Below are 26627 nucleotides of genomic sequence, written 5' to 3' on the forward strand. Positions count from 1 at the left end.
ACTACAAATCCAGCACTTATCTATTATAGATACTGTATGGTATCTATTACCATATCTTTGGACTTTGCTAGACTTTGACTAACAAATATCATCATCATTTCTACTACCATCAGGAAGGATCTCCTGTCACCTTTTCTTTTTTTTCTCCCTTACTGCATTCACTGTGACCATTTTTCACAGTTATTTTTTCCTTAGTTTTTCCTTAGTTTTCAAAGGGATTTTTTCTTAGTTTTTCCTCACTTTTAGTATTAAGCTAAAAATTTGCAAGGAATCAGAGTGAAAGATGGCATTTCAGATGTGAACAAACTTCAGTTTCTTCCCACTTCTCATGAAAATAGGGAAAAATTTTTTTAAAGCAAAAACAAAGCCCCCCCCCCCCCCCCATCATTTTGGTCTTTTAGGTTGTCTTCCATCAGAATGCTGAGCAATTGCATATTACAAAATGCAACCATACACACAGAGATATCCTTGATCCAACCCTCCCCTCACTCCCCCAGTATCTAGGAAAGTGTGCTCAGCAACTCTTCTATCTTGAGAGGCTATTTAAGAGGGGGGGGGGGTGAAAAAAAATTTGAGGCAAAAAGAGAAATGAAACTCAAAGGGTTCGACCCTGTCAGCATTCTTGTATTTATAAGCAATGTATTTTGAAAGGAGACACAGAATCTCAGGATCGGGGACCAGTCAAAATGACCAGTGGAGTGCTGCTTCTCTGGATGGTGACTGAGCTTGGACTGAGTAAGTATTCTGACATTTGCCCCTACAGCTACCCAGAGGGTGATTCACTAGGATGGATCGTTGACTGATATGCCTTAGAGAAGAATAAAGTGGTTGCATTATTTTTATTATAGGTCCTCTTTTTGGTTTTTTTTTAGGTTTTTGCAAGGCAAATGGGGTTAAGTGGCTTGCCCAAGGCCACACAGCTAGGTAATTATTAAGTGTCTGAGACCAGATTCGAACCCAGGTACTCCTGACTCCAGGGCCGCTGCTTTATCCACTGTGTCACCTAGCTGCCCCTATAGGTCCTCTTTTAAAAGATTTTTTTTAGAATAGGGGTTCATACAGTTCCTGGCTTGGAAATCTGTGGGAGGCATTCACATTCAAGGCAACAAAATTTAAAAGGAAACACAGATTAAGGGAGTGATGTAAAATGGAAAGGAGACAATTCTTTGGCAGGTGTCATTAGCTTAGCCGGAGTCACCAGGATGGTTAATCTGATTTAAAGTCTAGTATTCTTAGTTCCATTCCTGCCTGCTATGGTCAGAGAACATTTACTCAAGGTGGAGAAGCTTCAGGGGATATTTCTTTTTTCCACTTTATATTTTATGGTTTTCAGTGGTGCACAAAGGATAAATAAAGGACAGCATGCGATACAGAGGAAAGACCAGTGGGATGGAAATTTAAAGATAAGAATTCTAGACCAGGCTCTAAACTGGTCTAAAAGGTGCAGGTGAAGCAGTAGCACATTGAATTTGGAAGACCTGGATTCAAATTCTAATTCTTTAAATTAAAAAGTGTATGAATTGAGACAAGTAACTTCCATTGTGGGAGTTTCAATTTCTGTATCTGGGAAAAATAAGGTTGAATTAGATTGCCTCTAAAGTCATTTTTAACTCTTACAGTATGATTTCATTTTATGTATTAAACTGTTAGCAAGTAACTAATTTTGGCTTTTTTTTTGAGGTAATAAAAGGGGAATTGGATTGGATGGGTTCAATAGATATAGGAGTTTGACCTGGCTGTGTCATTGTTATCTTGGTCATATCACTTGTTAATAGTCAGAATCACAAGTTGAAGTAATTCTCAAGCATATTATGGAACAGTATGAAGTTAATAGAGTTTCAAGTATTAAGGAGTTGGTAGGGTCTAGTGGGAAATATACTAGATTATAGAATCAGAAGGCAGAGCTCTGAATTCTAACTTTATTCCTTAGGTATTGTGTGTGCTTGGGCAAATATTTTTTTAACTCTTTAGGCCTTGGTTTAATCAACTATAAATGAGAAGGTTAGACTAGATAATCCCTTAGAAACCTTCCATGTCTATTTTTGTGATCTGTAGGCAAAATTTAAGACTCCAGAAATTTAGTATTTTTAGAGACATGTTTAAAGTTTATTAAAATCACCTTCATTTTCAAATATGTCCTCATGTCCCTGCTACTCAGAGAGTCATCTTATGTAATAAGGAATTTTAAAAAAGAGAAGGCTTTTTTTTTTGTAGATACATAGGCTAACAAAGCATATCTAGCTTATTTTCTGATTTGAGTCACCTTTCTTGGGGTAGTAGTGGGTATCCTTGTATTTAGCCACAAAATTCTCACTTCTCTCAATGTAGTGATATGAAGAATAAAAATAGTGTTCTATTTGTCTGATAACAGGCCAAGGATTTTTCTAGTCATGTGGGCAATAATTTCCATGGGTTATTACTTTTGCCTAGAGCATATGTCCTTACTTGTATCATACCTTATTTCTTTGTCTCTAATCAAATCTATCAAATAATCCTTAGTTATGATTAGAATCAGAAACTGGGCTCATGAAATCAGGTGTTTTATGTTTAATTTTAAGGGAGGAAAGAGTTCCTGATGGGGCAATGTTTCTGACCTCTTCCAACCCAAAATGGTGAATTAGGTAATATTTGTTTTCTGGACCTGGGTTCTCTTGTAGCTCTCTGTCTGTCTGTCTGTCTGTCTGTCTGTCTGTCTGTCTCTCTCTCTCTCTCTCTCTCTCTCTGTCTGTCTCTCTCTCTCTCTCTCTGTCTCTCTCTCTCTCCTCTCTCTCTCTCTCTCTCCCCCCATATGAGTATGGGGAGAGAGGGAGTAGATGTAGGTAGTCCTTTGATGCCTCCCATTACTCTTCTTTTTTTCACCTGTTGAAAACCTTACTTGGGGCTACTTTTCTGAAGAATCAATTTATGTTCCATATTTTCCCACCATTCTCTAATACCAACCTCCCAACTCTTTTTTCAGATCTATCATATTTATTTCATAGGACTTGATTGCTTTTTTCACAGGGGTGTAACTAGTAAAACTGATAAAAGATCCAATTGAATTGAATTGAAATCAGTAAACATTTCACAGTATTGAATTGAATTGAAATCAGTAAACATTTACACAGAACAGAATATATACCAGTCACTAAACTAGGTATTAGGAATACAAAGATTAAAGTTAAATAGTCTCCCCTCCAGGAATTTACCATCACTGAATCCTATGCTAATGTTTAAAATGTTTATTTATAAAACTTATGTTATGATATAACCTTCATTTCTAAATGTTACATTCTCTCTCCCCTACCCAGTGAATGAACTTTGTAGCAAAGAATAAAAAAAGAAAGAGGAAAAAAATATTTCAGGAAAACTAATGAATTAATCACCAAAGTCTGATGGTGTATGCAGTGTTGTTTGCCCATTGTTCCCAATCTTTATAAAGAAAGGAAGAAGGATCATTTTCAAATCTCTTGATCATTATAATTATCCACTATTCAGTATCTTTAAAAATTCTTTCTATAGGGGCGGTTAGGTGGCGTAATGGATAGAGCACTGGCCCTGTAGTCAGGAGTACCTGAGTTCAAATCTGGACTCAGACACATAATAATTACCTAGCTGTGTAGCCTTGGGCAAGCCACTTAACCCCATTGCCTTGCCAAAAAAAATTCTTTCTATATATTGTTTTTCTGATTCTGTTTACTTCTGTACTAGTTTATATGTCTTTCTATGTTGCTCTGTATTTTTCATATTTATCATTCCATTCCATTCATGAACCACAATTTGGCCATTTTCCAATCCATTGTTGTTCTTTTTCAATTATTTTCAGTCTTGTCCAACTCTTTGTGACCCCCTTCGGTGTTTTTCTTGGCAAAGATATTGGAAAGGTTTGCCATTTCTTTCTCCAGTTCATTTTAGTGATGAAGAAACTGAGGCTTAAATGACTTGCCCAGGGTCACACAGCTAGGAAGTATCTAAGGCCAGGTTTGAATTCAAGATGAGCTTTCTTTACTTCAGGTCTGGGCTCTATCCACTGCATCACCTAGCTGCCCTCCTCTATCCATACACTATGCTCAAAGGGAGAGATCAGTTGACTCTTTGGCCCCCATTTCTCTTCCTTTTTCAGTAGCCATGTGAGCATATTGTTTTCCTTGGATTCTCCTTCCCCAGTTTTAGTATACCCTCCCATGTTACTTTGTCTTCATTTTGTATATATTTTATATTTCTCATCTGTTTACTTATTGTTTCCCCAAATAGAATATAGCTCCTTAAGAATATAAGCTACATTTTTGCTTGTGTAACTATAGCCCTTAAGATGATACTTGGATCACAGCAGATACTTAGCAAAGTTTGTTAAGTGAATAAATTTTAAGTCTCCTTCTGGGGATCTTGTTTCATCTTTTTTCAGTCAATCCAAAAGAGTGAAGATTTTCAGGTCAGGGAGGAGGGTAAGCCAAAGGAATCTCTAAAAGTCTTCTCAAAACACACGTTTTAGGTGTCCTCTTATGCCTACTTTAACTCTGGTAAGAGGAGGCTATTATGTTAAGTCTGAATGGAAAAACAGAACAAAAGAAGACAAGAGTGAATTCAATTATTCTTTTGCACGAGCAGTCAATTTCTTCAAACTCAATAAGCAATTTTAAGAAATTGGTTACGTATATCTAGGCAATGATGACAATGAGACTCCTGTGCTCATCTCTCCCAGGCAGGAGACAGCTGGGTTGCTTTGTTACATTTAACACTCTTCTGGTTGATTCACTTGACTGAAAGATTAAGCTCATTGCAATTCAGTCAGTTTATTGCTGTATTGGAATGAGGAACCCTAAGTCCTGAAGCTCTTTATGTCACCCAGGGTCTCCATCTTTCTAGGAAAGAGATGGGAGTGAAGAGATAGCAGGTTATTGCTATGTAATCATATGAGAAGATGACTGGATTGGTTGTCGAAAGACCTGGATTTGAATCCTGGTTCTGTTATTAGGTGATCTTGGGCAAGTAATAGACCTCTTTGGGCCTTAATTTACTCCTCTGAAAACCTCCAATTTGTTACTCCTATCCAACTCTTTATGACCTTAAATGGAGTTTTCTTGACAAATATACTGGATTAATACTTGCCATTTCTTTCTTCAGGGGAAAATAGGTTAAGTGACTTGCCCAGGATGACTCACTCAGTTATTGAATGTCAGGTTGTTTTTTTTTTTTTTTTGACTCCAGGCTTGACACGTTATCTACTAGGCCATCTAGCCACTAAAGTCTCTTCTAAATCTATGGTCAATAATTATATCATTCTGAGGGTTACTAGTCTTTCTCACTCCACAAGAACTTTCTTAGAATTGAATATAAGATGGGAGGCTCTTCTACATTCTAATATAGTGGTCCTCAAAGGGGGGATTCTATCCCTTGTGGAGATTGTTGCATGACCACAAGGTATGTGTAATTATAACTGCTTGGAAGAAGGGAAGATGGATCACATTACACCTTCTCTGCGGCAGTCCTCTACTCTTGTGGCAAACCTTGTCTCCAACATAACCATCTCTGCTTCCAAACCATGTCAACTAATATGACCCCAATCCTATTGCTCTATTAACATGTATTAAGCTCCTACAGTGTTCTTTCTGGGGCTCTTGGGCAGGTTCTATACTCCTATGCTGTGATTTGTAAAAGTCTTTCCCCATCTTCCCATTTTCTATGGAACAGAATGAGTGTCACTGAATAAGCAGTTATGGATGACAGATTTCATTTCATTGTCTTTTCTTTCCAAACCACTTCTCTTCTAAACTTCTTCACTGCAATAGAGGGTACCCTTCTCCTTTTGGTCACCCCTAATCAAAATATTGGTTACAAAAATAGCCTCTTCACTTTCACTTTTTATAGCCAATCAGCTGCAAATTATTAATCTAGTAGTAGAAAAGGACAATTGGGTGGCACTATGTCTGGAGTTAGTAAGTTTAAATCTAGCTTCAAACATTTATTAACTATGTGGCTGGGCAGTTTCCTCATCTGTGAAATAAGTTGGAGAAGGTAATGACAGACAACTTCAGTATCTTTGCCAAGACAATCCCCAAAGGGGTCTTGAAGAGTTGAAATTACTTTTTTAAAAAAAGGATTTAAGAAATGCTAAGATGAGATAAGAACAGAAGGGTTGGGTGGGCATTGAAATTCATTAAGCAATAAGCCACTGACTTAAGTCTGGTAAATGTGGGTTCAGTCCCCACACAGTATAATGAATTTAGAAGATTCATGTTCTTGCTTCTTGGAAGAAAGCTTAATTGGGTGCTTTGAAATAAATTGACCTAAGGTTAGATATTAAGGAGACTGGTACTTTAAGAAATCCCCTAGTCTTCTATCTCTGGTAGCCTTTTTTACAAATTATGTTTATTTTTTTCTCACTGGATTGTTTTGTTCTTGTTCTTGTTTTTTTTTTTTTTTTTGTCAAGGCAATGGGGTTAAGTGACTTGCCCAAGATCACACAATTAGATAATTATTAAATGTCTGATTTTAGATTTGAACTCAGGTTCTCCTGACTTCCAGGGCTAGTACTCTATCCACTGAAGCACCTAAATTCCCTCTCTGGTAAACTTTTTTGTTTTATTTTGTTTTTGCAAGGCAATGGGGTTAAGTGACTTGTCCAAGGTCACACAATAGGTAATTATTAAGTGTCTGAGGCTGTATGTGTACTCAGGTCCTCCTGTCTCCAGGGCTGGTGCTCAATATATGCACTGCTCCACCTAGCTGCCCCCTCTGGTAAACTTTTGATTGAAGGTAGCTCATTGACTGAAGGTCCACTAAAATAACAGGATAGAGAACTGTTGATAGATATTTTATCATTTCAATCATAGTATGTAGAGTTGCAAGGAATCAGTGGCTATAAGGTTTTTAGATCTAGAATTGCAAAGACCTTTAGAGATCATCTAGTCAAATCTCCCCATTTCCCAGTTAAGAAATCCCAGGCCTTGGAGGGATTTGCATGAACTAATGCTGAGTGAGATGGGCAGAACCAGAAAAACATGGTACATCCTAACAGCAATATGGAGATGATGATCAACCTTGATGGACTTGCTCATTCCATCAATGCAACAATTAGGGACTGTCTGAGATGGAGAATACCATCTGTATCCAGAGAAAGAACTATGGAATTTGAATAAGGACCAAGGAATATTACCTTTAATTTAGAAATAAAATCTTACTCTTTGCAGATGACATGATGGTATACTTAGAGAATCCCAAAAGTCTTCTAAAAAACTACTAGAAATAATTAGCAACTTTAGCAAAGTCGCAGGCTATAAAATAAACTCTCATAAATCCTCAACCTTTCTATATATGACTAGCAAGATGCAGCAGAAAGAGCTAGAAAGAGAAATCCAATTCAAAGTAACTTCAGATGATATAAAATACCTAGGAGTCTACTTGTCAAGGCAGACTCAGAAACTTTTTGAAGACAATTACAAAACGCTTCTTACACAAATAAAATCAGACTTAAATAACTGGGCAAATATCAATTGCTCATGGATAGACTGAACTAATATAATAAAAATGACAATACTACCAAAATTAAACTACTTGTTTAGTGCCCTACCAATCAAAATTTAAAAAAAATTACTTTAAAAAAGTTACTTTAGGGGTGGCTAGGTGGCTAAGTGGATAGAGAACCACCCCCTGGAGTTAGGAGTACCTGAGTTCAAATCTGGCCTCAGACACTTAATAATTACTTAGCTGTGTGGCCTTGGGAAAACTACTTAACCCCATTTGCCTTGCAAAAAAACCTAAAAAATTACTTTAATGAGTTAAAAAAAAAGAAATCCCAGGCCTACATGAGGGAGTGACTTGCCCATAGTCACCCAGGTTATACAGCAGTAGATCAGGAATTCTATGCAAGGTCTTGGAGGGTCCACATCCAAATATAACATTTTTTCCTATATATATATCACTCCCTACTGTCCTTTAAATTATAATAATTATTGATGACACTTTTTAGAAATAGAAAGTGAATTCTTAGACCTACTTTTATAATCTTAGCTTTTTCTCAAGAGCTATAGTTATGCATCAATCAATCAACAAGAATTTTTGAAGTGTTATGTGGTAGGCATTATTCTGGGATGCTAAGGGATGCTAAGAAAGGAACCCCCCCCCAAACACACACACACACACACACACACACACACACAGAGTCTACTGTCTTTTTACTGATTTCCTATAAGCATCTCAAATTCAGCATATGCAAAATAGATCTCATTATCTTTCTTTCCCAAACCCTTCCTTATTCCTTTACTTTTTTTCAGTTATTTTCAATCATGTCCTGCTCTTCATGACTTCATTTGAAGCTTTCTTGGAAAAAATAGTGGGGTACTTTGCCATTTCCTTCCCCAGCTCATTTTACAGATGAGAAAACTGAGGCAAACAGGGTTAAGCGATTTGCTCTGGGTCACACAGCTAATAAGTGTCTAAGATCACATTTGAACTCAGGTCTTCCTGACTCCAGATTTGGTGCTTTATATATACTCTGCCACTTAGTTGCTCTTCCTAACTTCACTATTACAGATAAAGGCATTATCTTCACTTTCTCAGATCCATAACTTTATTTTATTCACACTGCTTAATAATATTCACTCCACATATCTAATCTATTGCCAAATCTCATTTCTTCCTTAATATTATCTTTCATATATGTCTCCACTCTATAGACATCACCCTGTTCAGGCTCTCATCACCTATAATATTGAAAAATAATCTCCTGATTTCCTTGCCTTATTTCTTCCTACTTGAATGCACTCAATGAAGTGATTTTTCTGAAGATTATATCATTCTGCCCTTCCCTATCCTGCCCACCACCCCCTTCTCAATGAAATCTAATGGCTCATTATTATTTCCAGGTTCAAAAATAAATTCATTTGCTTGGAATTTACATTTCCTTTAACCAGCCCCTTTCAACCTTTGTAGTCTTCTTATACTTTATTCCTTTCCCAAAACTCTACTGTTTAGTTGGGTTGGCCTATTTGATATTCTTTACATATTTATTACCATCTGGATCTCATGTCTGTATAGTGCACTGATTGTACCCTATTCCTGAAATGATCTGTACCTTCACCTCTGCTTCTTAGCTTTCCTGACTTCCTTCTAGGCTTGAGTTCAAATCTCATCTTCTCAGGAAGACTTTTCCTGTCTTCCCTCTGCTAGTGTTAATCTTAGATGACCTTCCCTTTCCTTATCTGTATATAGCTTGTATGTGCCTGGCTACTTACACATTATTTCTTTAATTAGACTGTAAGATCCTTGAATGTAAGATCTGTTTTGGCCAATCTTTGATCCCTAATGTACAATAACAACAAAAAATGATAAACAACAGTTAGAAAGGCATGCTTTAAAATTTTTTTATTGATTTTCTTCCCAATTAAATGCAAAGATAGTATTCTACATTTATCCTTTTGCAAGTTTTTGAGCACCACATTTTTCTACCACCCTCACTTCCTTCTTCCCTCTCCATGGTGACAACTAATATACGTTATTCATATACAATCATGTTTAATATATTTCTATATTGTGAAATAGAAATTAGAACTAAAGGGAAAAAATCCTGAGAATAAAAGAAAAAAAAATTTTAAAAGTGAACATAGTTTGCTTTGCTCTGCACTCAGACAACACAGTTTTTTTCTCTCTCTGAATGTTCATACTTTTTAATGACTGATCAAGTAAAGGAAAAAATTGACTGGAATTTATTCCAATATATGAGTTCTGTTGATTGAAGACCGTCACTAAAGTTCTATTTTGATTTGGATGTTATCCTGTATTTTCAAAGGCTGTGCTTGGGGACTCCAAATATCAGTATGATGATATACTGTCATATGTCATATGAAGACCAGATTAGTTAAGTACAGAAAGTTTTATCACTATATTGTCTAAAGGGTAATTAATTATTTTATGATTGTTGTTCTTTGTTATCCTAGAAGACCAAAATGGCATCCCAATGTTAGAATTAAGCTACATTGTGTCTGATTGTCACTTTACCACCAGTTGGGCACAAATAGGCCATATGAATGTTTGGGTGGATTTGCCAAATTTGCATATCTTGTTTCTTCTGCGTTATTTTTGTAATAATAACTTGAAAGGGTCTTCTAATAAGACTAAGAGGTTTGGCAGATGCCCTTCCAGTTACAAAGTATTAGACCCTTGCATTATTGAAACAATGAGGAATATAGAATAAATTTGCAGAACACTCATAACATATATGTGATGGAAATAGAAAAAAACACCCTTCACTCTCTTCAGTGTAGAAATGGGAGACTACTACCAGACCTGGAGTTAGGAAAACTCATCTTCTTGCATTAAAATTTTGCTTCAGACACTTTTGAGGTGTGTGATCCTGGGCAAGTCACTTAACACTGTCTCAGTTTCCTTATCTATAAAATGAAGCAGAGAAGAAAATGCCAAGAAAAACCTGAATTGGGTCTTAAAGAATTGGATATGACTGAAATAATTGAACAACAACAAAATAAGGCTTGGTTTATACTCTAACTGATTTGCTTTTGTCTTTCATTTTATTTTGTTAGAAGACGAGGGAGAAGAAAGGGATATCTTTGGAAACAAAGGTGATATGAAAGCAAAATATCCGTAAAAATAAAATAACAAGAATATATTCCAGTAAAACAGGGGTAGAATGATCAGAGACATTAGTCCTCATCCTACTACTCATCTCATAAGGGTATCATTAATTATAAAAGAATCTGAATGGGAAAGAATGAGCAGTAAAGTATAAATTCATTAAATTGCTAAGAAAGCAAGTAAGACTTGCCTATGTTCTTTTTGGGTGGTAGGTTTGTGCATAAGTATAAAAAGGAAAGCATGTTATTATTTGCAATTTAATAATTATAAAAGAATTGGAGTACAGCAACAAAAGTTAGTGAGTATTTATGCTAAAACATGTAAATAAGAATATCACTTTTTAAATATTATTTTATTTTTATTTTTCCAATTTCATGCAAAGATAGTTTTCAACATTCATATTTTTGTAAGTTTTTGAGTTCCATATTTTTCTACTATTCTCCATCCCTCCCCTTTCCTCATGGCAGCAAGTAATCTGCTATAGGATGTACATATATAATTATGCTTAACATTTCCATATTAATCATGTTTTGAAAGAAGAATTAGAACTAAAGGGGGAAAAACTTGAGAGAGAGAGAGAGAGAGAGAGAGAGAGAAACTTAAAAGAAGTTTTAAAAAATGAATATAGTATGCTTTGGTCTGCATTCAGAGTCCACAGTTTTTTCTCTGGATGTGGATGGCATTTTCTATCACAAGTCTTTTTAGGATTGTCCTTGATCTCTGAACTGCTGAGAGGAGTTCAATTCAACTTAGTTGACCATCATACAGTGTTATTCTTAAGGTGTACAGTGTTCTCTTGGTTGCTGTTAATGTGTACAATGTTCTCTTGGTTCTGCTCACTTCACTTTATTCAAGTCTTTCCAAGCTTTCTTACAGAACAATAGTATTCCATCACAATCACAAAACACAACTTGTTCAGTCATTTCCCTAAATTTCCAATTATTTGCCACTACAAAAAAGAATTACTATAAATATAAAATATATTTTTGTACATATGGGTCTTTTGTACAATTTTTATGACTTCTTTGGAATGTAGACCTACTAGTGGTATCGCTAGATCAATTTTATTTCTCTTTGGGTACGATCTCAAATTGCTTTCCAGAATGATTGATCCAATTAGCAACTTCACCAATAGTGCATTAGTGTCCAAATTTTCCCACATCCTCTCCAACACTGATCATTTTATTTTTTTGTCATCTGATAGGGTAAGATGCTATCTCAGAGTTGTTTTAATTTGCATTTCTCTAATACTATCTATAATCTAAATCAATAATGATTTAGAGCATTTTTCATATGAATATAGTTAGCTTTAGTTTCTTCATCTGAAACTGGTACTGGCTAAGAAATAGAGTAGTAGATCAGTGGAACAGATTAGGTAGGTACAAAAGAAACAGCAGTAATGATTATAGTAATCTTGCTTTGATCATTTGTCATTTGGAGAATGACATTATAAATTTGACTCAATTTTCTATATATTTTGGGATGAGGCCTTTATCAGAAACACCAGCTGTCAAAATTATTTCCCAGCTTTCTGCATTCTTTCTAATTTTGGTTGGCTTTATTTGTGTAAAACCTTTTAAATTTAATGAATCAGAATTATTCAATTTGAAATTTATAATGTTCCCTATAGTTTGGTCAAAAACTCCACCCCTCTCCATAGATCTGACTGATAAAGTTTTCCTTGTTCTCCTAATTGGTTTATGGTATCACCTTTTATGTCTAAATCCTTGTGCCCATTTTGACCTTATCGTGGTATACAGTGTGGTCTATGCCTAGTATCTGTCATACTATTTTCTAGTTTTCCCAGCAGTTTTTGTGAATTTTTTTGGAGTCTTTGAATTTATCAAATAGTAGATTACCATAATTGTTACTACTATTTCTTTTGTACCTAATTTGTTCCACTGATCTACTCTATTTTTTAGCCAGTACCAGACAATTTTGATGACTGCCACATAATAAAATAGTTTTAGATCTGGTACAACTGAATGTTATCATTTTAAGGGAAGAATTAGTTGCATAAACTGGGGCAGCTAAGTGACATGGTAGATAGAGCTCTGAGACTGTTGTCAGAAAGTCATCTTTCTGAGTGTAAATTTAGACTCTGACATTTCCTAGCTGTGTAACTCTGGGAAAGTCAGTTTGCCTCAGTTTCCTTATCTTCAAAATGAGTTGGAGAAGGGAATGACAAACCATGCCAATATCTTTGCCAAGAAAACCTCAACTGCAGGCATGAATTGTCGGACACAATTGAAAGGATTGAATAACACAAACATTTTTGTAACTGCTATTGGGAGGAGGAGTAGAAAAGAAAACATGGAAATTTAACGTTCTTGACTTGACTTTTTCTCTTTTTTTTTGTGCAGCCCAAGTCATATCACAGACTGTGACAGGGTTTTTGGGTCACTCTGTACAGTTGCCTTGTCACTACAGTGTTACAGATAGAAAGACTCACATGGTGTGCTGGGGAAGGGATAAATGTCCCAATAGCAAATGCGGGGGAGAGATTCTCAATACTGATGGAAACCAAGTGACATGGTCAAAATCTTCAAAATATCATCTTCAAGGAAATATTGGGAGAGGTGATGTGACCCTGACGATCAAAAACACAAATGAAGGTGATAATGGTTTTTACTGCTGCCGGATACAGGTACCTGGGTGGTTTAATGACATCAAAAAGGAAATATTTTTACAACTAAACAAAGGTAAGCCCAAACTTCTGTGTTTAAGAAAGAAGATTCTCAGATTTATGAAACAGTGTTGCTGGAGACTGTTTTCTTAGGAAATAGTGGGAGATGAAAATTAACCATTATGTACTGTATTACATATTCTATTTCTTAGCAGTACTAAGCAATTTTGATGACTGCCACTTTATAATATAGTTTTAGACCTGAAATTAAAGTTCAAAGTATAATTAATTTGTTTTCCTGAGATAAAATTACATGATATATTTTTTCTCACTTTCATACCTTTTACAATTTTGGTTATTTGTATTTTTAAGATACACATCAGTTACTTATTTGTATGAAGGGTTAAGTGTACAATTCAACACTGATATTTGAATATTACTAATCTCAGTAGTTGATCGACCTATTTCCATCTTACTAAAAATAAGTGAACCCTTCTTGTCTTAATAAATTTAGACAAAATCCACATACTTATATAATACCTGGATCTATAGTATAAAATCATAACTCAGCTTACCCAAATCTGAATGTTTTAGAAAATTGAATTTTCTAGAACTAAAAATTTGATATTTTTAGCTGAGTACATTCTCTATTTTTATGCTTATTTTTGAATCTGTATTTTTCTTGAACTGTATTTTGTGTCAGATATATCTTTTATTTGGTTACTTCAGCTCCAACTACAACTACTCGGCAGACTACAACTACTCGGCAGACTACAACTACTCCCCCAACTACAACAACTCAGTTAACTATAACTCTTCCAGATTCAACTACTCAGTTGGCTACAACTCCTTTTCCCACTACAACTTATCTGACTACAGCTCCTCTTCCTACTATAACTACTCCTCTGGCTACAACAACTTGTCCAACTACAACAGCCACAACTTCTCTCCCAATAACCACTTCAGCCATTCCTAACCTAACAACTGTAATGACATACCAGTTGACTACAGTCACTCTCAAATCAACAACAACTCTTCCTCAAGAATCAACTTCTAATCAAGTGGAAATTCCAGTCCTGACCACTCTTCCATTGACAAAAGCTACCCTTGGGACTACAGGTACACAATAAGACCAGTATATCTTCCTTTCTTTCTTTTAGGTTGAACTTGGGCTCTTGAGAACAGAATCTATAAGTAATCTTTTTTTTTAAGGGACCTGAGAAATATGCTATGGTCTATGGAGCCAGAATTGTTTCTGACATAAGTGACTGAAGGATAACTTATGGGATGGTATGATTTTCCTATGGCATATATCTCAAAAACCTAAATATGGATGTCTCCAAATATATTTAGATTCTGTTATATGTCTATCATCCATAATTTTATCTTTGCTCTTTTTGAACTGATTATAATTTTCATCTCAAACATCTTTTGGAATATTCAGTTCTTACATTCTGTAGCTCTAGGAAGATTTATTTCAGAGTTATGATTATGTTTTAGTCTTTCATGCTAGTCTGAGAACTTTGAAAGCAATGTTTATGTGACAATACAAAAGATCTCATAAAAGCTTTAACCTGCCTCACAAGTGACTAGACAACTTAAATGTTTGATTATGTCAATGGATCTGTGATCTCATTTATTTGAATACTCCCCTTTACTCTTACATTTTTCACCAATCAAAATCTTGTCTTATAAAATTCTCATTCATAAGGATCTATTCAATTCTTTAGAAATCATCTGTTAGCTCTTTTAATATTTTTGGATATCTATGAAATCTTTGGTCTATTCATCTATTGCTTTATGATCCAGTACTGCTTTGCAATCCATTCTACCTTATTTTTTGATGACAAAGATCCTTCAGGACATCTTTTAGGCTGCATTGTATGTTTTGCTAATATTGGATAGCTGTAATGCCTTAGTAATCCTGGTTGACACATGATCACAGAATCCAAATCTCTTTTCTGAATCTGATTTTCTGATAGTATATTTACTATTCATTCATTCCTTGACTGAACTATTATAAAACTCGTTCCTCTTTCTTTCAAAATCAGTGAATTATTGTTGTTACTTAGTCATTTCAGTCATGTCTGATTCTTTGTGACCTTATTTGGGGTTTTCTTGGTAAAGATACTGTAGTGGTTGGCCATTTCCTTCTCAAGCTCTTTTTGCAGATGAGGAAACTGAGTTTTTAAACAGAGTTAAGTGACTTGCTTAGGGTCATACAGCTAGTGAGTAAGACCCAATTTAAACTCAAGTCTTCTTGATTCCAGGTCTGGCTCTCTGTCCACTATACTGCTTAACTGTCTTAGTGAATTGTTCTACCCTAAATGATCTTTAGATAACTATTGCCAGAGTACAAAGTGAAGAGTCAACTTTGTCTATATCTAAAGGTGTGCTTGGCTAAGAATCTTATTTTTCTTTCTTTAATTTCTTGTTGAAAAGAGAAAGCCATTGGTCTGCATTTTACTGCAACCACTTTGGTATTCTAAGTTATGAATAAAGTGTCTACATTATCTGTTTCCAGGTACAAGTGGTGGTTGTAAATAAAACCTGGTACCAGGTTGCAAAGAAAGATCAAGTACTTGAACCACTTGCCAGTGAGAGTTACTTTTCATGGTAATTCACCCTTAGGATATATGCTTCTGTCTTAGGCCAAGAAACTAATTTCTGCTCTCTTTATCTTTCCTAGAATATAGAGGCTTGTCATATGGAAAAGAGAGTTAGAAATTTGGGTCTTGAGATCAAGATAAAATAAAACTGTATGTATGACTTTGGGAACTGCCTTGGATAAAGTTGATAAATCCAGTTGCTGACTGTAGATAAGATCACCAAAGAAGTCAACAAGCATTTGTTAAGAGCTTATTATGTGCCAGAGAGTAGCAACTAGGTAATGAAGTAGATAGAGTGCCAAAACACTTAACCCAGTGTCCTAGGTTTTCCCAGTTGGAGAAAGAAATGGTAAACCACTCCAGTACCTTTGCCAAGAAAATCCCAAATGGGGTCATGAAAAGTTGGATATGAGTGAAAAAAACCTGACCAACCACAACAATAACAAATGTGGTAAGCTCTGGGGATACAATGAAAGGCAAAAATGGTCCCTCTGCTCAAGGAGCATGGAATGGGGAGAACAACATGCAAACAAGATGCATACATGGTAAATTGGAGATAATTTCAGAGGAAAGGCACTAACACAAAAGGCTTCTTGTAGGAGGTGGGGTTTTAGCTGAGAAGTGAAGGAATTTAAGGAAGCAGGGAATGGAGACAAGTAGGGAGAATATTACATGGTGGGGCAGTCAATGAAAAGACATCATTCAGAAGATGGTGTATCTTTTGTAAGGAATAGTATAGAGGCCAGCACTATTGAATTGTCAAAGATGGATATAAAGAATATAATGTAAAAAAGACTAGAAATGTAGGAGGGTGTCAAGTTATGAAGAACTTTCAAAGTCAAAGGATGTTATGTTGATCCCAAGAGAAATAGGAAGCCATCGGAGTTTATTTGCAGGGAAGAGTATGACATGGTCAGACAAGTTTTGGATAAATCAATTTGACATCTGAGTGGAGGATGGATTAGGGAGGGAAAAGACTTGAGGAATTCATCTAGAAGGCTATGTTAATTATGTATATTTGAACTGATGAACTAGGTTGTAGCAGTGTCCTGAAGAAAGAAGGTCAAATTAAGAGGATTTGGCAACTCACTGAAAATGGAGGGGTTCTGGAGAGGATAAGTCAAGGATGGCATCTAGAGTATTCTGATTCCCTTGAAAGTTATAGGGTGGCCTATGATCCTTTAGTTGTATTTATATATCCCAACTTTGAGATCAGTGTTTTGTTCATAAAGAGTTCACATGTCCTTTTTAACATTCATTATTGCTCCTTTATTTTTCTCAAACTGTTTTGCCTTTCTTGGTATTTCTATTTTTTTTTTTTTTAGGTTTTTGTAAGGCAAATGAGGTTAAGTGGCTTGCCCAAGGCCATACAGCTAGGTAATTATTAAGTGTCTGAGACCGGATTTGAACCCAGGTACTCCTGACTCCAAGGCCGGTGCTTTATCCACTACGCCACCTAGCTGCCCGATATTTCTATTCTTAAATAGTTGTTTTACATTTCTTTGGACAGAATCACCACTGTGGATTCTAGGGTTTTTTTTTATTTGGACAATTATTTCTGATGTACAAGCTATAAATTCTGCTTTCATAATTCTTATTTTTTTATTGGACCATTCTGGAACATCTTGCTGTGTGCTCATTTGGGAATGTACAAAATTCTCAGCCTTATTAGACATTTATTCAGTTTCCTTTATCTTGAAAAATTTTTTCAAAGATGTTTGGATTAATTTAGATATTTTAGAAACTATCTTCAGCTATTTCTGTCTTCTTTGTTGACTTATCTGCTTGTGCTTAAAGTTTTTAACTGAGTTTTCTTCCTCTTGGGATTTTTGGTAATTTTAACCTATTTTCCCTGTATATTCTCTTATCACTCACTTTCTCATTTCTTTCCTTTGATGGTAGATTCCCCAAAGATGAACCTTAAAATTATCTGCCTTCTATTACACTGAAGAATTCATTTTTCATTAGCTCAGCTTGGATGCTAATCCCTTTTCTTTAGACTTTACAGTCTCCCACTCTCCACAAGCTAGATTACCTTCATCTTTTGATGCCCTCAGCATTATGGGGGCAGTTTGCTTTAAGGCATCAATATTCACTTAGTGCATGGATAAAGATTTTTCAAAATTTAATTTTTTTAATTAGCCAAAATCTATTTTATCTTTCTCCCATCTTCCTTACTTTGAAAAAAGAAAAGAATTCTTGTAAAAGATATACAAAGTTAAGCAAAACAAATTCCTTACTGTCAAATGATCTGGAGAATGAAATGGCAAACTACTCCTGTAACTTTGCCAAGGAAAAACCCAAATGGGGTCATTAAGAGTTGAATACTATTGAAAAACAACTGACCACCCACAACAATAACAAATGTAATAAGCTCTGAGGATACAAAGAAAGGCAAAAATTGTCCCTATGTTCAAGCATGGGCATGGAATGGGGGAAACAACATGCAAACATTGGCCATGTCCAATATATATATATATATATATATATATATATATATATATATATATATATATATATATATATATATATATATGTCTCTATCTTAACTCTGAGTCTACCAATTCTTTTGTTTTTAAATTTATTTATTTATTTTGAACTAATCTCACTTCCTTTCCCCCTCCCCCACAGGAGGCAGTCTGTTAGTCTTTACATTACTTCCATGATATACATTAATCTAAGTTGAATGTGATGAGAGAAAAATCATATTCTTAAGGGAAAAAAAGTAATAAGAGATAGCAAAATTACATAATAAGATAACTTTTTTCTTTGTTTTGTAAGATAACATTTTTTAAAAAAATTGAAGGTAATAGTCTTTGTTCAAATTCCACAATTCTTTCTCTGGCTACAGATGGTATTCCCCATCACAGATATCCCAAAATTGTGCCTGATTCTTGTACTGATGGAATGAGAAAGTCCATTAAGGTTGATCATCACCCCCATGTTGCTGTTAGAATGTACAATGTTCTTCTGGTTCTGCTCATCTTGCTCAGCATCAGTTCATGCAAATTTGTCCAGGCTTCCCTGAATTCCCATTCTTTCTGGTTTTTAATAGAACAATAGTATTCCATCACATACATATAGCACATTTTATTAAGCCATTCTTCAATTGATGGACATTCACTGAATTTCCAGTTCTTTGCCACCACAAACAGGGCTTCTATGAATATTTTTGTACAAGTTATACTTTTACCCTTTTTCATGATCTCTTCAGGGTTTAGACCCAGTAGTGGTGTTGCTGGATCAAAGGATATGAACATTTTTGTCACCCTTTGGGTGTAATCCAAATTGCTCTCCAGAAAGTTTCAATGAGTTCACAGCTCCACCAGCAATGTATTAGTGTCCCAGATTTCCCACTTCCCTTCCAACATTGATCATTGTCCTTTCTGGTCATATTGGCCAGTCTGAGAGGTATGAGGTGGTACCTCAGAGATGCTTTAATTTTCATTTCTCTAATAAGTAGTGATTTAGAGCAATTTTTCATATGACTATGGATTGCTTTGATTTCCTCATCTGTAAATTGCCTTGGCATATACTTTGGCCATTTGTCAATTAAGGAATGGCTTTTTTTTTAAAAATTTGACTCAGTTCTCTTTATATTTTAGAAATGAGTTCTTTATCAGAAGTACTAGTTGTAAAGATTGTTTCCCAATTTACTTGATTTGAGTGGTTTTGTCTGTGCAAAAACTTTTTAATTTAATGTATTTGAAATTATCTAGTTTGTTTTTGTGTTCTCCATCTCTTTCTTCATCCCAAACTGCTTCCCTTTCCACAAATCTGACAGTTAAACTACTCGTTGATCTCCCAGTTTGCTTATAATATTGTCTTTTATGGCTAAATTCTGTATCAATTTTTATCTTATCTTGGTATAGGGTATGAGATGTTGCTCTAATCCAAGTTTCTGCCATACAAAATTCCAATTTTCCCAACAGTTTTTATCGAAGAGAGATTTTTTTTATCCCAATAGCTGGACTCTATGGGTTATTAATTCTTTTTAAGGAGTAGAGAATCAATTTTTAATCATGGATCCTCTAGAATTGTCATTTCATTGAACTGATCAGAGCTCTTAGGTTATTTGTTGTTGTCTATTTTTTTTTCCTGGTTCTGCTCATTATATTCTGCATTAGTTCAATAAGTCTGCCCAAGTTTCTGTGAAACTGTCTCCTTCCTGAATTCTTTTTTTTTTTAGGTTTTTTCAAGGCCTATCGGGTTAAGTGGCTTGCCCAAGGCCACACAGCTAGGTAATTATTAAGTGTCTTAGGCTGGATTTGAACCCAGGTACTCCTGGTGCTTTATCCACTGTGCCACCTAGCTGCCCCCCTCCTTCCTGAATTCTTACAGCATAATAGTGTTTTTTTAAGTTCAAATACCATAATTTGTTCATCCATTTTTTAATTGATATCTCCTTAATTTCCAGTTCTTCGTTCCCACTGAGAGCCTCTACAAATATTTTCATGAATATGGAGTCTTTTGTTTTTTTTTTTAAATTTTTTAAATTTTTTGCAAGGGAATGAGGTTAAATGGCTTGCCCAAGCCACATAGCTAGGTAATTATCAAGTATCTGAGGCTAGATTTGAACTCAGGTACTCCTGACTCCAGGGCCAGTGTTCTATCCACTGAGCCACCTAGCTGCCCCTTTTTATTTTTTTTTAAAGATTTTATTTATTTTGAGTTTTACAATTTTTCCTCTAATCTTACTTCCCTCCCCTCCACCCCCCACAGAAGGCAATTTGTCAGTCTTTACATTGCTTCCATGGTATACATTGATCCAAATTGAGTGCAATGAGAGAGAAATAATATCCTTAAGGAAGAAACATAAAATATAAGAGATAGCAAGATCAGACAATAAGATACCAGTTTTTTCCTAAATTAAAGGTAATAGTGCTTGGTTTTTGATCAGACTCCACAGTTGTTTCTCTGGATACAGATGGTATTCTCCATTGCAGAGAGCCCCAAATTGTCCCTGATTGTTGCACTGATGGAATGAGTGAGTCCATCAAAGTTGATCATCGACCCCATGTTACTGTTAGGGTATACAGTGTTTTTCTGTTCTGCTCATCTCACTCAGCATCAGTTCATGCAAATCCCTCCAGGCTTCTCTGAATTCCCGTCCCTCCTGCTTTCTAATAGAACAATAGTGTTCCATGACATACATATATCACAGTTTGCTAAGCCATTCCCCAATTGAAGGACATTTACTTGATTTCCAATTCTTTTCTATCACAAACAGGGCTGCTATGAATATTTTTGTACAAGTGATGTTTTTGCCCTTTTTCATCATCTCTTCAGGGTATAGACCCAGTAGTGGTATTGCTGGATTAAAGGGTATGCACATTTTTGTTGCTCTTTGGGTGTAGTTCCAAATTTCTCATGGAATCTTTATTAAAAGTAAACTTTCTATGTATCAGACTACCATCATTTTTTTACATCTTTAACATTCACAGGGACAGGCTACTTTAATATCTCTCCCCCTTTTATATTTGGACAAAATGAAACTTAGCAAGTCAAGGCTACAAGGCCACAGAATTACAACTCAGAGATGACTTCTATCTCAGAACAGACATAAAGATTTCTGGCAGCATTTGATATAGAAAATGCAATATTAACATTACCTATGTTCTATTGAATTTTAATTTATTTTGTCAGATAGTTCCCAATTATGTTTTTTTTAAGGTTTTTGCAAGGCAAATGGGGTTAAGTGGCTTGCCCAAGGCCACACAGCCAGGTAATGATTAAGTGTCTGAGACTGGATTTGAACACAGGTACTCCTGATTCCAGGGCTGGTGCTTTATCCACTGCGCCACCTAGCTGCCCACCCCCCCCCATTATGCTTTAATATGTTTCAGGCCATACTTGAGAATATTGCAATACCCATTTTTTGTGTGTTTGGCTCCTCTGGTCCAGACAATGATATTAAGATTCTGGATACCTTTTCTTCTCTTTATCAGGAAACAGAAAATATTGTCTCTAGAGAACAGTGTGGGGAGGGGAAATGTGAATGTGGGCATCTATGCATCTAGAGAAATGGACAGGAAGCTGTAGATGTGCCAGTGTTCTGTGAGTCCCCCAAAATGAACCCTTGCGCCGTCTTAGGCATGTGTATCATTGCTCACTAGTCCTTGGGAAGAGCTCATGAATTTATAAGTGTAAGGGACTTTAGAATACATAGGATTGTAGATCCAGAGCTGAAAAAACTCTCATAGACCATCCAGTTTAACCTTCTTATTTGACGAATGATGAATAGGAGATCCAAGGAGATTGTGACTTGCCCAAGGTCACCAAAATCACCTAATGGCAGTGATAAAATTCAAACCTTTATTCTCAAACTCTAGAGGAATTGCCTTTCTCTAGCCCTAGAAAACTGGAAGGGACTTGCCCAAGTTTCTCACCAACTCATGAGACTTGCAGATGTATTTGGGGGTTTCTCTTACCATCCCAAATCCCTTCTGAGTGCTAAGTCAGATGTTTAAGGAGCTGTAGTCAGACTTTGAATACACTAGGACATAATTTCTTTCATGATAGTGGATGTTACAAAGTAGGCCCTCGATGGCTCCCTAAAGGCTGCTGTTACAACAGAGGAAAGATTTTGATACTGAAAAGAATAAAATGTCATATCACTATGATTTTCTAAATAGGATGAAGTGGTCCAGACATGAATACAAGACTTCCTGTCTGAGGACAGATTGTCTGATTAGCTTCAAAAAAGATTTTGACTCAGGTCCCCAAATGAATCATTATCCTGTCATTGGCATTAATTCAAACTGGAGACTGATTTCCAATTTAAATGGACATAAACAGAAGGATAAAGACTTCTTGATCAATTCAGTAAAATTGGATAAAATGAACATTGCCTGTAATAACATCCATCTTTCCCCGAAGATACTTACCACAGCCTTTTCTGGGTCTCTGAGGGACAGTTTCAGGAAATTTGCTTTTCCTTCTTGTGTCCTGTCTTTTTTTTAAGCCAGACAGCACTTTGAGGCTCAGAATGTCAAATATATTAGTCCTTCTTGGGTTTAAAAGGATCATTTAGGGATTTAGAGGGAGGAGAGGGAACAGGCAGATTATTGGGAAGTGATTCTGGTACCAAGAATAAAATGCATTAATAAAATAAAATTTTAAAAAAAGAGAAATCGGGTTAAAGATGTCTCTTTTTTGGGGTAACTTTGGTGTGTGTTTTTTTTAAATCAAAGAAATAGTATAAAGTGCTTTTTGATTTTTGAGAAAAGAACCCTTTTGGAAAAAGAAGATGAGAGTTAAGCAATTTGACTTTTTTAAAATGGAGATAAAGTCCTTGAACTGGAGTAGAACTTAGTCTAACCCCCTCATTTTTACAGATCATTTGAAAACAAGATGTAGATAAAGGAAATGACTTGCCCAGAATCCTGCAGGCATGGTTGGTTTAGAATATAGGCCTTCCAAACCCTAATCTTACACTGTTGTTTTTCTCCTATGCTTGTGCTTTTTATTGTTTTTTTTTTTTTTTTTTAGATTTTTCAAGGCAATGGGGTTAAATGGCTTGCCCAAGGCCACACGGCTAGGTAATTATGAAGTGTCTGAGGCCAGATTTGAACTCAGGCACTCCTGACTCCAAAGCCAGTGCTCTATTCACTGTGCTGCTTGTGCTTTTTAAAAGGCAAAATTGAATATAGAAAAATAATATTTCAAGGAATAGTTTTATAAAGGGCATGATACTGCAAGAAGAACAATTTTTCTAGGTGAAAGATGATCAGAAGGAAGATAGGAAGTCAGCAGAAAGATCCCTGTTTTCACATTCATAGTTAAAATGAAATAGAGTACAATTAATTTTAAAGGTAATGTCTTTTGTGAGTTATTATTGCTCATGGCCATTTTCTTTATCCACATGGCTTTCCCTGTGTGGATAGTTTGACTGAATTGATTACTGTTCTCATTCAGGAGGTTTTTTGCAATCACCAAAATGTCATTAAGAAATAAAAGCTGGAGGACTTCACAATTAATAGGACATTTCTCTTCCATTTACACTCTGCTAAACATCTCCTATGAAGTTGCAAATGACTTTGTAATGCATGAGTTTCCCTGCTTTATATCTTTCTTGATAGTAATAATTAGAGAAACATCCAAGTTATATGTGTTGTATTTTTCAAAAAACCCTGTATAATTTTAACAAATGGATGTCAGACCATTTCTTTGGAGAAGAGCTTTTCGTGTTGTTCTTTGTTTCTTCTTCTTCTTCTTCTTCTTCTTCTTCTTCTTCTTCTTCTTCTTCTTCTTCTTCTTCTTCTTCTTCTTCTTTTGGTTTTTGCAAGGCAATGGGGCTAAGTGACTTGCCTAAGGTCACACAGCTAGGCAATTATTAAGTGTCTGAGGCTGGATTTGAATTCCTGACCCCAGGGACAGTGCTTTATCCATTGCACCACCTAGCTTCCCCTCCCTGCTTCTTTTTAAAAAAGTGTTTCTTTATGAAGAATAAATAGGCACAGTAGGATCTTTTATTCATTGCACTTTTTAATACAATTATGTCACAGTAAATATTTGGTCTCTGAAAAATATCATTTATGAAAATCAGTCTTCCTGAATCTTTCTCAAGGATGTTGTTTCAGGTAAAAATTATTATCACAAAGATTTCATAGTGATAAAAAAGTAGACGTAGATTAGCAATCACTGTTGTTTTCTTGATTTGTGTTTTAAACATAGTAATGATGTCTATAATTTCCCCTCAAGGCTTTCATATCTTTGCTTATTTCAAATATCTTTAGAATTGATCCCTTAATACTTTCAACATCTTATCATCTCTGGCAGTATCTCATATTATTATATGCATGTTCAGATTTGTCTCCTTTGTGACATTTTTAGTTTTGATATCTAGCAATTTAGTATCTTTGTTTTCATTAGTATCATTCCTGCTTCGTCATGTAGCACACTTGAGAACTATAATTCTAGAGTCCAACTGTAATACCTCCACTGTCATTATTGCAAAAAAAAATATTGTGGTAATTTGGGCAGCTGCTTTCTTTCCTTCCTTCCTTCCTTCCTTCCTTCCTTCCTTCCTTCCTTCCTTCCTTCCTTCCTTCCTTCCTTCCTTTTTTTCCTCTTTTCCTCTTCGTTTGTCTGTTCTTTTTCTACTTTTATCTTAAATGTTTTAGGAATAATTTGGCTTATTTGAGTCTCTCATCAGGTTGATTATAAATTTGTTTTCTTTGCTTCTTTATGTTTTATGCTGATGAGAATGCTAAGACAAAGGGCAACAGAGAGAGAGAGAAGCTTTCTAGTCCTCCCTGGGTCACTTATTTTAGCTATTGTGACCTTGGTCTTTTCAGCTGCCTGGTCTGTAAAAAAGGAGCTTGAAGACAGAAGGCTAGACCAGAGGTTCTCAAGAATTATAAACAGTATGAGATATATGATCCTCTGACATTTTTAATGGTTAAACACTACACAAATCAGGGTAAGTAAAACAGTGTTATATACAAGTCATATAATCCACTATGAGATTATGTGGTAGACTGATGAGGGAGAGTTGTCCTCAACATCTGGGCTTTAGGGGTTAGGTTCCTTAGAAAGGAAGATTTATGTGAGAAGACTTTAAGTTTCTTATGAGTATTTTAATCTATTCATATAGTAGTTTGTAGAAGGAAGTTATAATTATCTTCCTCTATTCATGTTGGCTATTCCCTTTGGAAACTATAGGATCCATTAGAACAGAGAAGATCTTGTTGCTGTTGATTTTCTTCATCATCATTTTTTTCTTAAATTTTTACATTTTATTTTATTTAAATTTTTTAACCCAGCTACATGCAAAAGCAAGTTTCAACATTTACTTCCAAAACTTTGAGTTTTAAATTCTCTCCCTTCCTCCCAACCCACTCCCTACATTGAGAAAATAAGTTACTTGGTGTAGATTAAAAATGGGTAGCCATAAAACACATTACGACAATAGTCATGTTGTAAAAGTAAACTAATCTCCTCCCCCCCAGAAAAGAAAGAAAAACCTCAAGAAAAGTGAAGTGAGGAAAAAAAGTTATGCTTCAGCCTTTATTCAGATTCCATTAATTCTTTTTCTGGGATGGATAGCATTCTTCATCATAAGTCCATCAGAGAAATTGCTTCAATATTTTTTTCCTACTGTTGCTTTTGTTGACTGTATTTCTCTCCATCTTATTCCCCCATCTCCATTTATTCTATTCTCTCTCTCCTTTCACCCTGTCTCTTCTCAAAAATGTGCTGTATCTGACTACCCTCTCCCATGACCTAGCCTCTCTTTTATTACCTATAACCTCCTCCCCACCCTCTGTCCTCTTTCCCCCATCCCTTTCCTCTCCTGTTTTCCTCTAGGGTAAGACAGATTTCTATACACAATTGAGAATATATGTTATTTCCTCCCTGAGCCACTTCCAATGAAAATAAAATCTCACTCACTCCCTCTCACCTCTCTCCTCTTCCACTCTATTGCAAAAGCTTTTTCTTGCCTCTTTTATATAAAATAACTTACCCCATTCCACCTTTCCTTTTACTTTCTCTCAGTACATTCCTTTCTTGCCTATTAACTCCATCCTTTTATATATTATACCTTCAAATACAACTACCTCCTATGCCTTGTTTATAATACTCCTTCTAACTTCCCTAATAAATGAGAAGACCCATATGAGTCATCAATATCATCTTCCCATGCAGGAATAAAAGCAACTTAACATAATTAAGCCCCTCATAATTTGCTCTTCCCATCCACCCTCTCTATGCTTCACCCAAGTCCTATATTTGAAGATCAAACTTTGTGTATGGCTCTGGTCATTTCATCAGGGAAGTTTGAAAGTCCCCATTTCATTCAATGTCATTCTTTTCCTCTG

At 35.5% G+C, this 26627-nt stretch overlaps 1 protein-coding gene across 1 annotated transcript in view; it reads left to right on the forward strand.

The window, feature by feature from the left end:
• Positions 1–626: 626 nt before the first annotated feature.
• Positions 627–26627, forward strand: part of LOC141506092 (uncharacterized) — a 39990-nt gene continuing 13989 nt past the window's right edge. The window contains exons 1-3 of the mRNA XM_074212530.1: positions 627–735; positions 12933–13271; positions 13925–14314. Of these exons, the coding sequence (XP_074068631.1) occupies positions 687–735; positions 12933–13271; positions 13925–14314 (778 nt within the window). The 5' untranslated portion in view covers positions 627–686. The remainder of the gene's footprint in view (positions 736–12932; positions 13272–13924; positions 14315–26627) is intronic.

The sequence above is a fragment of the Macrotis lagotis genome, chromosome 1 (genome assembly GCF_037893015.1).
Source record: "Macrotis lagotis isolate mMagLag1 chromosome 1, bilby.v1.9.chrom.fasta, whole genome shotgun sequence".
Taxonomy (NCBI): Eukaryota; Metazoa; Chordata; class Mammalia; order Peramelemorphia; family Peramelidae; genus Macrotis; species Macrotis lagotis.